The following is a 17,465-nucleotide window of genomic DNA, read 5'->3' as shown; positions in this document are numbered from 1 at the left end:
ATGGCCGACACTGTTTGTTTGTGTCATGTTGCAATCCCACTTCCTGCTGCTCGCTAGTGTAAACCGTCCACCACCCGGGCATGGAAAAACAGCACGGCCGGCACCCCAGTGAGTGAGGTTTAGGCTTGGACTTGTCTGTAGCGTTTGCTGTTTCCTACGTTGTTGGAATTCAACAGCGAGCTGTTTTACTAGGCCCCATGTGGCACCACCGTTCCCCTCCCTCCCTCCCTCCAATCCCGGCCCTCTGCTCCCCTCTGTCTCACTCTTTCCTAACATGGATATGTAGCATTCATCATAGAGCAGTAAGTACACCACACTGAAGGAACCAGGGTAAAGCGGTGGGATCATGTTGCTGCTAAAGTCCACGCAATGTGATTCGTGAGACGCGGGTAGTCAAATATAATTGTTGTTTATCTCTAGAATGAAATGTAGTGCCCACATTTGTCAGGAGTCTGAATGGACTCCATCCAGAACTTAGAAAATGTAATTGAACAGAAAACAGATCGTAAATAGCTACATCTAATGAATGTAATCTACAGTATTATCAGTAATCACACACTTAGGAATTACATGTGCTGGTTGTGTAATTGAAAGTAATGCTGCATAGTAACCAAGAACGTAAGAATAACCACAATATTGAAATCAGATAATAATTGTATTGTTAATATTGTCCTTGGTTAGCTGAATTTCATGTACATGCATAAATAGGTTTCAAGCATTACAATCCATCCATGTCCTCACAATGACAATTCATTTTCCACCATAAAATATGTGGGCATGATCAGGATCAGGGACAGGCTTTTCACAGGGTTTATTTCACAGCTGACAATGAATGATACAAATACAATGCATCAAACAAAATCATAAAATACATCTCAAGGATAATGTTATCAAGATGAGGTGCATGCAAAATGGGAATCTTTTTCATCTTTTTTTGTTTGTTTGTTACGTCCTCTTTTCCTTAGTGAAGCCAGATCGCAAAGCGACAATTCTGCAGTCCTCTTCATCAGCCCGTTTGATGGCCGTCCTGCTCCCAAGTTTCAAGGAGGCCATGTGTTTACAAAATTACATTTGTGACAAAATAACTTTTTTCATAGAGTAAGCCGATTCTGTAGAGGGTGGGGTTGGGAGTGTGTGGGGTAAGGGAGGGGAGTGGGTGTGTGTCTCTGTGTGTTCGTGTCCTGTAGTGTTGTTTAAGGTCTGCTGTCTTTTAATCCCACTGTATCTCCTGTGCTGCCAGGCTGCTCTGCTATATACAACTGTTACTATACAACTTTATTCCACTGTGTGTGAATGGCATTCCAATACAAAGAGCAGACAAGTCTTTTTTCATAAGGATATCAGTAATCACACACTATTATCCTCTGTAGTTGGATTCAAATGTTCAGGAAAAACGTTTAAAATATTTATTTTGTTGTTTTGGACTAAAACATGTTTTTGTTTTTGTAATTTTTTTTCTCTATTCTATGGTCTTATCCTAATATTGTCTTTGTCTTCAATGGTGAGGAATTCCCCTTCTCTTAATACTTTAGGGAATTTTCAAACGTCGGGAAGTTTGGCTGTAATGCCCCAAGATTTGTTCTCCCTGAAAGAAATCATAGAGTAACAATATATTAACTACAGAGCAACCTGGCTTTATGGGTCTGCATTTACTCTTCACTTTAGCTCTACATAGATATATCAATCAATGTGGGCTTTGCAGCATTCCTTTTTCAATTTTAAAAAGTTATAGCCATATTCATGCATTAAAAAGCAATTTTCATAATTTTTGACTACTTGGTTTAGGTGCAAATCAATGGGGCATTACTTTAAAACTGTAAACACCATGAAATAGGAAATTAAAATAAGAGTAAAAATGTGGAACGCTTGTTTTGATTGGTCAATCAATCATTGAATGCTTTTTCATTTGTTGATGTGAGTAAAAAATAAAACAGTATCTAAGGAACAACACAAAAATGGCAAGTGTAATGAAAAATAAAAAACTCATTTAAAGCAAAGTATTTTTATTCACACAAATTTAATAAGATATATAACAACCGTTTGGTCCATAAATATTTAAGGGGAAATAGTTTCTATACACCATCTTTATCAAGAAACAGGGAAACATGGACAATCTTGATAGAACACTTACTGTACTGAACTATTAACACGAAAATCAATTTATAAGATTCTTGGATTAACCAACTATATCTGAAAGAGTGCACAAACGCTTTCTATGACATCGCTGCCCCCTTTTAACAGGATACACCATAAAAAGATCTTCAGAAATAAGATGTAAAACAGTACAAAACTAGTGAGGCGTCACAAGTATGTGAATCAGTTAACAAACAACACATATAATCCTGAAGTTCACAAACTTTCTTCCAAGTTATATCATAAGGCACATAGTAGAACTGAGTTAGGCATCTACTTCATCAAGTAGATTGAGAATAACGCTTTGTTCTACAATAGAACAAATAGTGACAATTACAATAAAATGTTTTAACCCAGCAGCAAGAACTCCTTCTCTTTCTTTCTCTTAATCCGCACTATGTAGTCCTGCTTTGCTATCAACCACAACCCCAACGCCAACGCCCTTAAACAGCTGGCCCAGAAGACAAAAAAATACTAATTTAAAATGTTAGAACCCTGCAGAAGGACTGCTTCTCTTTCTTTCTCTTAATTCATCGAGAGGAAACATGTTTTTGGTCTGTTCAGTGGCAAGTGATCGTAAATAAAGTATAAATATGGCCTAACGTGAACATGGAGGATGATTTATTTGTCCCACTGGCTGCCTGTCTTCTACCATCTCCAGGTTTCTGAGGTCATTGTAAAGTTTCTGTCAGCTCTACGCCTCTAATCTGCCACATTGTCATCCCTCACTTTTTATCCTCCTCCCTTTTCCCTTTTTTTTTTAAATCAACCCTTCTTTACCCTGAGCAAAATGATGGGCAGCATTTTATTTAACAGTAATTCTACGGGCACATTGAATCCATATTTTAAAAAAAATCAATTTGTGTGTTGTTATGTAAAATTAGGCCAGCAGATTAGAAAAAGTGCACTGTCATGGAAACAATCCTTTCAAACAGTGCCGATTAAACTATGTCCCAATCAGAATTTCACTCACTGATTTCTATTGTGGAACTCTTTCTAATATCAATGTTACTGCATTACATCTTTGACAGTTACCACTGTACAGATCTATAGATTTGTTCCGTTGTTATTGATTGTTTTCACAGTTGAGGTGTGTCAAGACAAAATGCATGTTGAGGTCACAGCAGCCACCTGGCATTTGAGTTGTATTGTCCGGGTTCTTGTAATGTATACAATGCAATTTAGAGATTAGAATTACTAATCCATAAAATAATCCAGTGTTTTGTTAGGTCCAGGATAACTCTGAATTATATTTTACAGCGTATTCTGCGAATGTATGATTCCAACGATTTCGAAAAAACGAAATACCTTAATGTGTCTTAAATAGGATAGTGCTAACATACACATTTCTAGAGCAAAATATTAATGATTTGAAATGAATTGATCAGTAAATAATACATTAATTATCAGGGACGGATAAATTTAGACTCAATCAAATGACCAAATGAAATAAAATAAAGTAAAAATAATATACTTTTCCCATTTTAAATAGTTCCATTTGGGCTCGGTCCAAGATTGTTGAACCCTCTTCATAATTGTTCAATGCCGTCCAGATTCAAAATGTCCTCTACACAAAACCAATCACTAAATACGTTGACTACAAACAGCTGCCAAGCGGTTGCAAATGCTACACATCAACATCATTTCCTCCTGTTTAAATGTTGCTGTAGTTGTTCTTGTTGATCTTGTTGCTTTTTTGTTGGGTACAGTACAGTACTTCCTGTATCCACAGAACTGTCTCTGTTTTCGTTAAAGGTGTTTCAAAAAATGTAAATGCAAATTAGGGGAAAAAACATAAATGAGTTAAGAGCTTAGAGTTGTAGAGCTTGCTAGAAAAGGTTTGTCAAGGTAGTCTGTGAGGGGCTCCCCGAATCATGGCTGTCCAAACTAGATGTGACGGAGGTCACTACAGTGATAGAGGGATTGGTCAGGTCTGTTAGTGTGGCCGCACTGGAGGGGGGCGTCAGAGCGCCGCTGTCGGACGAGGGCGGCGGGAGTGACGTGCCGTCGGCCTTGTCATTACCATTCTCCTGTCGCAAAACGTTCCTTCTGAATTTGGCTCTTGCGTTTTGGAACCATACCTGCAAATCCAATCCAATGGCTTTTACTTTATGTTTATGTCTAATTTATTAACTTATTTTCTTTGTCTCTTTTCTTTCTTTCTAATAAAATGCAATGGTTATGACATCACAGTGTTGTCCACTACCTGACTCTCCCCGTAGAGTAGAAAGAGTAAAGAACAATACCTACAAACTGTTTTTGACGCCATTATTTTGGGCTCAGGGAGTAGAAACCAAATGAGAAATGACCAGCTGAAAGAGTATTTTTATTTTGTAAAAGATCCTTACAGACTTGTGCACTCTCTCTTAAATTACTCTTCCCACCACTGACCCAGGGAGATTGGGAGTGATACGTGGATGAATTATATGTCTAGAAACCCTAAACACTACAAATACCATACATCTCCTTCATACAGTACATCAAGGAACCTGGTGCCTAACAACATTCCATACAACATCGGTAGAAAACCAATGAAAAAAATTGTATAAAAAAAAGATGATTTCAATGGACTTGAATGGAACTGATGGTCAAATGTGAGAACAGACAATGGACTGGGGGATATAGAGTGATGATGTCATACTAGGTCAAGAGGTCAGAAATGAGGGCAATGGCTGCTGCTTACCTGTAGAACTCTTTTGGTGAGGCCTGTCTTCTGGGCAAGCTGTTTGAGGTCCTTGGCGTCGGGGTTGTGGTTGATAGCAAAGTAGGACTTCATGGTGCGGAGCTGGTGGTGCTTGAAGGAGGTGCGCATGCGCTTGGTCTTCTGGGAGGGAGGGTAGGCCTGGTCACGGTCCAGGTGGTCTCCATCGTTCTCATTACAACCTGTCCAAGAGGAGGAGAAGGAGGGGTTGCAAAGTTAGAACAGATATACTGTGGTAAAGTGTGCATTGCAGTATAATTCTTCAAACAAAAAGTGGGGTGCTGTTGGTCCTCGTAAATATAATCCTGAGTTGACAACATAGACAGCACTCCCAAAATCAAGGTTGTTAGTTATAGAAAGATACAGCACATCCGATCAGGGTTAGGATAAGGTTATGATGATTCCATTGAACAGGAATTAAAGGCATAAAATGGCCATAACCTGGCCATCATTTTCAGTTAAGATTGAATGAAATCTTTCATTGAATCATACATAAGTTATTCAAAATGTAACGGACACAAACCCCTTATAGAAAGTATGTAAAGCAGATCCATATCTACAGTAGGAGTTGATCAGTCGTCAATTTGGTCTAGTTAGCATTTCTACTCCTCTATGCTTAAAGAAAGCAATAATGACTTGTCATTAAAATGTCATCTCTACTTCCAATATGCACCATACTAATATTCTGTCCTATGTTTATTGGATAATATTTAAAATAATTGATTGCGATGCCATGATCAAAAGACTATTATTTTCAACACATCCAGCAGACATGCTTAAAGCATATTCCTATAACAGACTTTACTCATTCTACTATAGGCCTATTACCTAAAGCGGTCATCTCTAAATCTCTGACTAATAAAAGAGGACAAAGGCTATAGCAGGTAGTTAATATATTCAAGACACCTATCTTGATATTTCCGCCCCCTGCAAATGCAAAACACAGTTCAAATGGCAGACTTTAGTGCTGGTTTCACAGACCCAAACTAGACGTTTCGTTGATACAGAACTAAACATGAACACAGATCAATTTAGGATTAAATATCTCTGGGCTACAGAATCAATTTATTTTTCAAATTAATCTTGGCCATAGTCCAAGACTACTACTCATATTTCATCAGTAACTTGTAACTTAAAACACTTATTTTCAGATGTCAAATATGCATCTTAATTCATGTTAGACAAGCATCTTAAAAGCACTGCAATAAAACAACATCTAAATCTTTAAATCTTGGGTATCCCATTTTCCTCAGCTATGATTGCTTGCTGAGTGCCTTTATTTCTACAACTACCCACCAGGGGTCGCTAACAAAACATGCTGAGTAGGTATACCAACTGCAAGATCGACATGGGACTGACCGCATGGAATAATTATCTAAAGACGTAGGCTATAGGCATATAGAGTCGATGGAACCTAAACATTAAACCGGATATAGACAATATCAACATTTTTGCTCAAAACTGACTGTGAAAGACAGGCAATTTCTGATTATACCTAATGAAATGTTTTTTGAATGCTATAGACAAAAGCAAGGATTTAATTCAGAGCTAAATCCAATCAAATGTATTTGCAGTGCAACCAAAAGTGCTTTAAGTATGGAAAGAGCACAACATCTACAGCTGAACATAAATGCAAAACAGAAATCAAATTAAGGGGCATATGGGCATGTTTCTGAAATGAAATAGTCTTGAGAAAAGAACCATTACCACCCTTGTCGTTATTAAAGCAAAATACAGTAGTCCAAGAAACATAACATATTAGGCTTGGGATAGACCATATTAGAAGACATGACAAAAGCATCGCATGAAAACAATTCAAATTCATTTTTATATAACGTTAGATACTGGAGAGGATGTAATGTTGTTGCTTGTTTGTTTAGGTTTTTTTGTATCCCGCTCCATCTCACTCACTCTGTTTCTGAGAACTGTGCTGACCTTCCGAGTATGATTCAGTGGTTGGAAGGCAGGGATTCCTACATCACCTTCAATTAATGCAGAACAATTATTTAACACGCAGATTACCCTTATTCCTCTCCATGCATGGAGAACAGAACAAATTTGGCACACAGTGACAAACTTTCTCAACCGGACACTAATTGTAAAAAGCGACAACAAAAGAGACGCCGCGGGGTTGGTTAGATTATAACATTCACCTTCTCAATGCCAGTTTTTAAATGTAAAATTACCTGTAATGTATAACGAGGAGGCAACTTCCCCCAAGAAAGACGAAAGGCGACATTTTAAATAGTTGAGCCCAAATTACTTTTACCCCCTGCACGTGCTTAGGTCACTGGTTCAAGTTCATGTGTGTACCCATTTTACAAATTCGATGACCTAATGAGAGCCATAATTAGGCTATAAAAGTAAATCTAATGGTTAACTGGGGGTAAATTTTGGATCAATTTTGACAGCAAGCAATTTAGCCTAAAGAGGAGAAATGCAAATACGCTACTTCATGAACAGAGCACACATTCATAGCAGACATCTTCCAAGGTGTGGAATGGCTAATTGTTCTCTTTCTTGTCCCCCCTTTTTTGGTTAAAATTGCTTTTGGTGTAGGACTACGGAGATGAGGCCCTGAAACACGGATCAAGCCAAAAAATTAATGAAATCTCCATATTCGACATACTCTTTTCTATTCAGTTCAACAGCGCGCGTCATGGGTTGGTTAGTTAGCATGTAGCCTAACAACAGGTTATAGGCCCTAATCAAAACATCCCCACCGAAACGTTATTTTCAAACAGCGCAATAGCATCAATTCCCCCGTACAACTCCCCAAACAGCAACTCCTCTCCGTCTCCTCACCTGAGTTGTAGCTGGCGATGTCTATGCCCATGGCGGGGCTCTTCCTCTTGCGAGGCCTTCCCTTCTGAGCTGTCCCAGTGCCATTGAAGTAAGGCAGCGCCAGACCTCCCCCTTTAGCCGCCAGCTCGGAGTAGTTGAGGCCTGGGTGTGGGTACTCTCCCTGGGCTATGGTCTCGAAGTGGACCCGGCAGTACACCAGGCTGTCCTTCATGCCGAAGTGGTCGCCGGTGGTCAGGGTCTTGTTGCACGTGGTGCACGTGAAGCAGCTCAGATGGTACACCGAGTCCCGCGCACGCATCACCATCTCCGATGCCGATATCCCGAGGTGGCAACGCGCACACCTCTGCACTGAGAACCTTCTGAAACAAGGACGCAATTCTTTAAAAACACGCCCAGACATAACACTTCTAAAACACTCAAAACAGGATTGAAAAAATGGAACACAAACACACACCGCGAGTGGCTACATAAAAATATAACTCCATGTTCTTACTGTGTTTTTATTCAGCAGTTTGCTTGTAATGTCATAACCTCCATCCGCAGGCCTATAATAACACCTCGCATTTGCAGCATGGCCAAGAGACGACAGATTGCCTCATATTTAGGCTGCTTGGCTATTACAGCTATTTATATTTCCATGTAGTAGATGCATTATATGGGGCCTTCCTTGTGTGACTTGTTGAATATGCCAAAGCTATAGCTGATCGAACCAATACGCCTTCTGTGCGTACATTTAACCTACAGCCTATTTCAAATGTTCTGTGGCCTGTGTTTGTGTTTATAGGTCTATTGTTTCAGACATTAACAATAGTTTGTATGACAGGCCTAATGCCAAACACACAGGGAGAGAGCGCGTGTGTGTTCAATCGTCGAATATTAAAATCAATAATTTCACTAGGCCTATAGAAAAACAACAATTCATAACCGTATGCTTTCTTACCTGTAGTAATCCTCCTTGCAGTAGATGCTGCCATCCTTGGCAAAACACGTGAGTTCTGACTCCAAATGTTGTTTACATTCACAGCATTTGAGGCACCGCAGGTGCCACTGTTTATCCACAGCAAGTAGGTAATATCTATCCGAGATTTTGCCTCCACAGCCAGCACACAACGCGGGCTTCTCCGGTCCCATCGAAGGCATGGTCTGGAGAGGAGGGGAATATTAATACATGTGGAAATGCATTGCTCACATCCTGCGCATGTGGTGAGGACTATTCTTTCCATGTGGGGTTTGGCTTGTGTGTGATAAAACTGTAACATATCTGAAAAATTACATATTAGCCTAATATGAGCATGGCACCATTTTCTTAAAAAGAAATAAATAGTAGAACGATCGTTAGACTTTCTTAAGTAGCCTATATATGACAGTTCGGTTTTAAAGCAAATCCCAAGAAATTCCTGCGGAGCTGAAAATGTGTCAACATGCAGGGCCCGTTGTGTTTAGGGAGTAACTGCATTCAATTTATCTAACAAATGGAGCCTGTATACATAAATGTATTACAATGACAAAGAATAATTAATTACGCTTCATTGCACATTTAAAATAAGCTGTATCGACAGCCTGGTGCGCTATGTCCTCCTACTTTCACACGTCTATAACTTAGCATTACTGCCAAAAGAACAACAATTAATAATAATAATAACAATAAATTATTATGTAGATGCTAATAATATCCAAACTATCTATGTAATATCTGTTTAATTAGGCCTATATATTATATAAATAATCAATAACAGCAATTTGTTATTTGTTCAAAATACAAATTGTGTAACAATTTGGCAAAATGTGAGTAATAATTGTCACTTTTACTTTATGCACTTTCACTTAGTTTAGTTGATAACTGAATGTATTTTTATTACATATGAACATTTCCACACACATGCATGTTCTTAAATAATTTTTTTTTCCATATAGGAACCTGTAAACGCAATATTAACCCCAACATTTTCTTTCGAGTGATTATTTCTTGCAGCTATCTTAGCCCAACTACAGCTTCATAAAGCATTTCCTTGCATTGAAACAGTTTATGCCCATTTGGATGTAAGTGTTTATCTTCATGGATGTCAGAACAAGAAAAGAAAACATTGCATTTAGTTCATTTTTCTTACCGATTCCCTTCCGTTGAGCTGCACGCCCTTGGCCAGGCGCGAGTCGGTTTTGGATCTCCTCTCCATCTCCTCCATGATGCCTTGGATGTGGTCACCGGAGATCCCGTGGAACAGCATGGCTCCCGCTCCTGAACGACGCAATGTGCAACTGCTCGCTTCTGCCTTGCAGCCCACAACTTCCATATACAGCTCTGCGTCCCGTAGGCTCAGAGCATCCGACTGGCTCTGCTGTTAGACTGTTAGACAGGCACACACACACACACACACACTCACACACACAAACAAGAGACACACTCAGCTCAGCTCACCTCCCCTGCAAGTGGTGGAGAGATGAGGGACGGGGAGAAATCAAGGCAGGAAGAAATTATTTCCTCTCCCCTGAATGTTTTGTAAAAAAAAAAAATAATAAGTATAGTCCAGCTGATCCGGCGGTGGCCAGTATATGCACTGATGATGATGGTGGTGATGGACGGTTAAAATAGCAGAAGTTTAGATTAGGTGTTTTTCTCTCGACAGTCCCGCACCGATCTCACGTTATAGGGTTCCGTGTGCTTGAAGGTCAGATTGGGACTGCCTGAGTTGGAGAGCCGTGTCCTATTTGTGAAGAGAGCAAAAGCCTGCCCAGTTTGGATAATTTGGTAGGAGGAGTCGTTCCCTCTCTCTATGCCACTGATTTCTATTCACCAACAAAGAGCTGTCACTCTCCCCTCTAACCCGCCGTGTATGCTGGCTGCGAGAGCGTGGAGAGAGACACTTTGGTTATTGACATTTTCATTACTTTTCTTTTCTATAGGTTTTAGTTATCGGACGACATTAGTGGAGTCTAAATCGCAGTGACACGATACGGTTTAGTGATATTTGCATAATCTCTTGGTGTGATTGAATTAGAAGGATAAACCTTGGATATTGAATTGTAATTTGAACGAATTTTAATCTGTATAAAATGTAATATGGAGTTTCAGTAGTCTCACTTGTTGAATTTGATTCCATAACTTTATGTGAAACGTCTAGTGGAAAGGCACGTCTTAAGTGAAAAAGTTGTGTGTGGGTGATATCTTTCCTTGTCATGTATTTTTTTGCCGCCGTGCATTTTTAAATGTGATAGTCATTTACCTGTGAGCGTGCTGTGTAGGCCTAATAACTAAGAAAGGCTATAACATGTTTACAACAAAAAAAAGTTGAACATTTTGGATTGGATTTTTAAAATATTAGTTGTATCGGTAAAAGGTTCAATTTACCCGGATTCTGGTTCATTAATACTATAGAATACATGTTGTGTGTATGTGTGTGTGTCATAGCCAACATATGTCCAGTTTAGCCTACAAAACACTAGTAGGCCTGCGAAATAATATTAGACCTATATAATACGATAAATATGCCTCAAATAGTGCATGGCAAATACATAGGCCCATTCTAAAACGAACAAATCCCAGGCCCTTTTCTCTTTTTCTGATAACCAACATAATACGTTAGGCCTATCCCAATTAAGAAGACATTAGCTTATATGAATTGTCGAGTTATATAGCTGCATGTGTTGAAGTGACAGTGGTAGACTGCATTCTGTGTAAGTAACGTAGGCCCTAATTACTGCTTTTAAAGCCAGATCAATGCTCTCAAATTAAACAGTAACCTAAAATCAACGTAAACTAATTATCCGCCACTGACTCTTCATTAGCATGTCCCTCGTCTCTCCAATTAAACATTCTGTACTCAAACTATCACCTTACATTGACAGACAGGCATCGCTCTCCAATGTGACAACACACACCCATGATATTTGCTAGATCGGTTTGTTTCTTTGTTTTTAAATTTAAATTGTGCACCTTAATCTAAGATATTGAATTCCATAAAATATATTTATTGATTGTATAGCATTTGGTTGAAGAAGTAATTTATATTATCTATAACGAATGTGTGTATCGTTTTGTGCCTATGTTCCCGGCCGAGGCCTGACAGACAATAAAACACGTCTGGGAGAATTAAAGGTTTTGTGTCAGAGGACAAAAGATAACTCTCCTTACAGTCCGGACCATTAGACTTCCCAAAGCTCCATGAAGTTGCAGGTGCGCTTCCTCACGCCAACACCAATCATTTTAAGACCTGTTACATTTCCATTTTGTCGCGGGGATCAGAAGTCGTGTGTTTAATTGGGCCCCCCTAGATAACACGGCGCGTAAATGTCTAAACTTTAAAGGAGGTGGATGTGCTATACAGCAGCAGCGGAGTTAATTCGCGCTCTGTCAGTTTCATACCACTGAAGTAAAAAAAAAAAAGGCACTCAGGACTCAGGATTATTTTCACTTGGACAAAGAAAACCTAAAACGGAAAACGTGCAGTTCAGTGTGACATTTACTTGAAGTGTTTATTATGCGGTCCCAAGAGAGCATAGAACACGCAGAAGTGGCCCACCTAATTTAAAAACGCTTATACAAAATGTAGGCTATAGCTGTTGTTACTTGTTTATTTGAGAAAATAAAATGATCCATGTTATTATTATTATTATTATTATTATTTCATTGTGCTTCTTCAGAAGGAATAGGAAATGTTACATAGCCCCTAGATGCATGTGTCTCCCTGGCCTCCAGCAATGACATTTCATCCAAGTGAAAAGGGATTAAAATGCGTCAGTGCATGCACGAGCTCTCCCAGTGTTCATCTCTGAAATGGAAAACAACCTATTTCGTTTTTTAAACTTAGATCGATATTTAACGTTATCCCCTCTTAGTTTATAGCTAGGCCTATTTCACAAGTCTATAGGCCTATAAGCAGGTTCTTCGTTAGCCTGTATAAATGCGTAATCGTCTGCTATATGATGTTTAAAAGAAATGCCCATTGATGATGCAATTTATATGTGACTCCGACACATATAATTATCCTCTTACGAAATTAATGTATTGGTCTTTAAACGAGTTGGCTTTTATATTTTGCGTTGAATTCATCTCTGCATTGTTCTTAACCATGCCGGGTTTTTGTCTCTTGAAGAATAAAATAAATAAAATGAAATATAGGAGCCAACAAAAGTATTTCCATTCCTGTCAGAATTCCTCCTTATTTTACTATTATTTGGGTGGCTCCAGAAGACTATTTATCATGACATTTGAGAATTGGCAACACATTTACGCTACTATGAATTCCTTTTTAGTCCGTTTTCCCTCTCGTGCCTTTTCACTATTTTGCTGCGGCTTTGCTGAGAATCATGCAGTTCACTGTACTGTGCAGCTTCTTCTCAATTTCAACCTTGATTTCTTTCAAACAAAATGTTGACCATGACCATACTGTATTCGAAACAATGACAGATAAGACAGCTATATTTTACCTATTCCACGGGCGGCTCAATGCTGACTTTTGTTTCCTTGTGAATAAAAGAAATATCGCCAATCCGTCAACATAGGCTTTCTCAAAGCTCAGTTACACGGCTCACTATATCCGTCATTATTAATGCAAAGTCTTATAGCTTACACACACGCACAACTTTTGCACACGCACCTCGGAAAAAAGCAACCATGTGCATATAATGTATAGCACATCGAATAATTGTGTGAAAATGTGTAATTCAGGTGAAAGTTGAGGTTACCTTCAGGCTGATAATGCGCTGTCCTGGTATAGAAACCAACCTTGTGTTGAGAAGGTTGCAGGCCTGTAGAAGAGAGGAAAGGAGAGGAGGAGGAGAGGATAGCAGAGATTCTGCCGGTAGATGGGGGTTGTTCCTTGTTTCTTGTAGTCCTAGTGAGTGTCAATTAAAACAAACCTACCGCTTGGCGAGAAGATATTTATTTATATATATATTCTTCTCCCTCCACCAAACCCTCTCAAACAAACGGTTAATGAGAGCTCACGAGCCAACGTTGAGACACACGCACGCACGAACACACACACACACACACACACACACACACACACACACACACACACACACACACACACACACACACACACACACACACACACACACACACACACACCACACACACACACACACACACACACACACACACACACACACACACATCACGGGTTTGTCCAAAATATCATTATGTCATTGCCCATATGAATAAAATCAGGTCAAGTGTTTGTTACACCCTGATAGCAGGGATCCATGTTAATAAATCATTGAGCTCTGCAGTCAAACTGTCTTAACAATATCTGTCGAAGATGAAAACAGCAAGGTGCACTCCTAATAACCTTACAGTGCATATAAATAATGTTATTCAATTGAGATTATTATGAAACTTAACATGAATCTATGTTGTGTCACATGTCATAAACCTCATATGTTATATAGGTATATTGCCCAAATCAGGGGAAATATTGAAAACTGTTGAAACGAAATATTGTGATTTTGAAGACAGAAAAAAAATAATTACATTCACTTTCTCCTCTGAAATGGTCTAGGCTTATGGCATTCACATGTAGTGTTTTCTAATCACATGGGAAAAAATATCCTCTACGTTTTTGAATGGTTCCATTCCAATTTGAGTCAATCCCTGTCTCTCCTCCAGTCAATAGGCCTACCGGTAGGCCTTACAATGAAAAATGGAAGATGGTCAATATAATTCTACTACACTAGCTAGGTTTCCATCCAATTGACAGATTTTCTTGAGAATATTTTAAAAATCCTCATAAAACAATATGCGCATTTTCCCACCAGAGAGGATAAAGGCTGTAGGTAATGATTCAGTGCACATAAAGAAACATTTTGTAGTTATATTCTCATATACTGAATAGAAAATACAAGTTAAATGGGTTTCCATTGCATTTTCAATTGTACTGATGTTTTTCTCATAAAAAAAATCTTGCGTTAAATAGCAAGTGTGCACACTCTGGTATTGGCACGTGGACTCTATAGCCAACAGCTCGCAGATACAGTGCGGATATAGCCTACATTATGCTATTATTATGGACAAAAGAGCAATACTTTTTTTATTTGTCAAACTGCAGCCAAGCATTGCTGTCACCTGAATAAGACCTTTGATATTTATTGGAAAGGTTTCCGTCGTTTTTATGCGAGAAAAGTAGGACGACATCGGATAAAGATTTCATGACAGGCCTGATAAAAATATGTCCGTAAACTTTCCAAATGTTGACAAAACAAATATGCTACACAAGGTGTGATCTTTTTTTGTGGTAAAATGTATTAAAAATCGATATTTCTCTGCCGTTTGACAAATAAAACAAATCTCTCTCTTTTGTCCATAATAACCTCATAATGTAGTAGGCTCTATCTGCAAGTGCGAGTTGTTGACACACGCCAAGACCAGAGAGGACACATTCGCTACACGACGCAAATTTGTTTGTGACAAAACCATTAGTAGAGTTGAAAAACTTTTATTTTTTATTCAGTATATTGGAATTTAACCGCAGAAGTTATTTTTATGTGCACTACGTCATCACGCACAGCCTTTAATCTGCAATAAATCAATTTAATGAAAACACATCTCTGGTGGGAAAATGTGCAAATTGTTTTCATGTGGATTTTAGAATATTCACATCGAAATCTGTGGCCAATTGGATGGAAACATAGCTAGTAACTTTCCATGCACAGTTTTTATGTGCGTAAAGTCGCACCATATATAAAAAAGCATGACAGCTTTGATGGAAACAGGAATTTTCGGTAGTTGCCAACAGATCATTTGTTCCTTTGACATGATGGTGGGAACTTTTTGTGTTGGTAAAATGAATTATGACATGGTAGTGGAAACGCCTTTATCCGCAAATATGAATAGAATAACCATCATATGGAAGTAAACTTGGAGACACGGGATGATATGATGTATGGTCTTCTATCCTCCCATTACAACTTGGGAAACCATGCAGTTTTTTAGACTACAGATGAAGTTATGATGAACTTCACAGGGTGGTGAAGGTGGACGGTGATAAACTTGATGCTCCTTTCCGAAAAAATGTTTTCAGTATTATCCATAATAGTCTTACCATGTAGACTAGCCATCCCGCGCGCACGTGTCAAGACCAGAGTAGGCACATTTGCAATTGTAATTGTTTTAATGTATTTAACCAGGTAGTGCAGTTGATAACAACTTCTCATTTACAACTGCGACCTGGCCAAGATAAAGCAAAGCAGTGCGACAAAAACAACAACACAGAGTTACACATGGGATAAACAAACGTACAGTCAATAACACAATAGAAAAATCTATGTACAGTGTGTGCAAATGTAGTAAGGTTAGGGAGGTAAGGCAATAAATTGGCCATAGTGGCGAAATAATTACAATTTAGCATTACCACTGGAGTGATAGATGTGCAGATGATAATGTGCAAGTAGAGATACTTGCATGCAAAAGAGCAAAAAAATATATATATAACAATGTGGGGATGAGGTAGTTGGGTGTGCTATTTACAGATGGGCTGTGTACAGGTACAGTGACCTGTAAGCTGCTCTGACAGCTGATGCTTCAAGTTAGTGAGGGAGATATAAGTCTCCATCTTCAGTGATTTTTCAATTAGTTCCAGTCATTAGCAGCAGAGAACTGGAAGGGAAGGCGGCCAAAGGAGGTGTTGGCTTTGGGGATGACCAGTGAAATATACCTGCTGGAGCTTGTGCTATGGGTGAGTGTTGCTATGGTGACCAGTGAGCTGACATAAGGTGGGGCTTTACCTAGCAAAGACTTATAGATGACTTGGAGCCAGTGGGTTTGGCGACGAATATGTAGCGAGGGCCAGCCAACGAGAGCATTCAGGTCGCAGTGGTGGGAATTAAACTCAGCAAAAAAAGAAATATCTCTTTTTCAGGACCCTGTCTTTCAAAGATAATTCGTAAAAATCTAAATAACTTCTCAGATCTTCATTGTAATGGGTTTAACCTGTATGGGATAGGGGGCAGTATTTTCACGGCCGGATAAAAAACGTACCCGATTTAAACTGGCTACTACTCTTGCCCAGTAGATTTGGATAGAAAACACTCTGAAGTTTCTAAAACTGTTTGAATGGTGTCTGTGAGTATAACAGAACTCATATGGCAGGCAAAAACCTGAGAAAATTCCAAGCAGGAAGTGGCCTGTCTGCGAATTTATAGTTCTCCTCTTGCTTTTCTATCGAAACTACAGGATCTGTGGGGTTATGTGACACTTTCTAAGGCTTCCATTGGCTCTCTAAAGCATTCAGAAAGCGGATTGAGGCGTCTCCTGTCTCTGGGCAGAGTATAGGAGCACAGTTTGTCAGTGGAATGCCTGGTGACTAAGAGATTGGAAATGTGCTTCACGAGACCCGACATTTTTTCTTTTGTCCTTTGAATGAAGACACTATTGTCCAGTTGGAATATTATCGCTATTTTACGAGAAAAATAGCATAAAAATGAATTTTAAACAGCGTTTGACATGCTTCTAAGTATGGTAATGGAACATTTTAATTTTTTTTGTCTTAAAATGCGCTCGTACCCTTTGGATAGTGAACTGAACGCACGAACAAAACGGAGGTATTTGCACATAACTATGGATTATTTGGAACAAAAACAACATTTGTTGTGGAAGTAGCAGTCCTGGGAGTGCATTCTGACGAAGAACAGCAAAAGTAATACAATTTTTCTAATACTAATTCTGAGTTTAGCGAGCCCCGAACTTGGCGGGTGTCGAATTAGCTAGCCGTGATGGCTGAGCTATGTACTCAGAATATTGCAAAATGTGCTTTCGCCGAAAAGCTATTTTAAAATCTGACATAGCGATTGCATAAAGGAGTTCTGTATCTATAATTCTTAAAATAATTGT

At 39.0% G+C, this 17,465-nt stretch overlaps 1 protein-coding gene across 3 annotated transcripts; it reads right to left on the bottom strand.

Moving 5' to 3' along the window:
* Nucleotides 1–636: 636 nt before the first annotated feature.
* Nucleotides 637–13,444, bottom strand: LOC106583981 (LIM/homeobox protein Lhx9). Of its 3 annotated transcripts, XM_014168706.3 has the most exons (6): nucleotides 13,322–13,444; nucleotides 9,748–10,060; nucleotides 8,580–8,782; nucleotides 7,640–7,998; nucleotides 4,817–5,016; nucleotides 1,987–4,214 (listed from the first exon to the last, which is right to left on the bottom strand). In XM_014168706.3, the coding sequence occupies exons 2-6, from the start codon at nucleotides 9,928–9,930 to the stop codon at nucleotides 3,963–3,965; spliced, it is 1,197 nt and encodes a 398-aa protein (XP_014024181.1). In that variant the 5' UTR covers nucleotides 9,931–10,060; nucleotides 13,322–13,444; the 3' UTR covers nucleotides 1,987–3,962. The 3 variants fall into 3 exon arrangements, with proteins under 3 accessions (XP_014024184.1, XP_014024181.1, XP_014024182.1); XM_014168709.3 differs by lacking the exons at nucleotides 1,987–4,214; nucleotides 13,322–13,444 and adding an exon at nucleotides 637–1,585 and having other exon boundaries at nucleotides 9,748–10,417; XM_014168707.3 differs by lacking the exon at nucleotides 13,322–13,444 and having other exon boundaries at nucleotides 7,640–7,995; nucleotides 9,748–10,445.
* Nucleotides 13,445–17,465: the final 4,021 nt, after the last annotated feature.

This window comes from Salmo salar, chromosome 23 (genome assembly GCF_965601325.2).
Source record: "Salmo salar chromosome 23, fSalSal1, whole genome shotgun sequence".
Taxonomy (NCBI): domain Eukaryota; kingdom Metazoa; phylum Chordata; class Actinopteri; order Salmoniformes; family Salmonidae; genus Salmo; species Salmo salar.
This window is presented reverse-complemented; position numbering and strand designations above follow the sequence as displayed.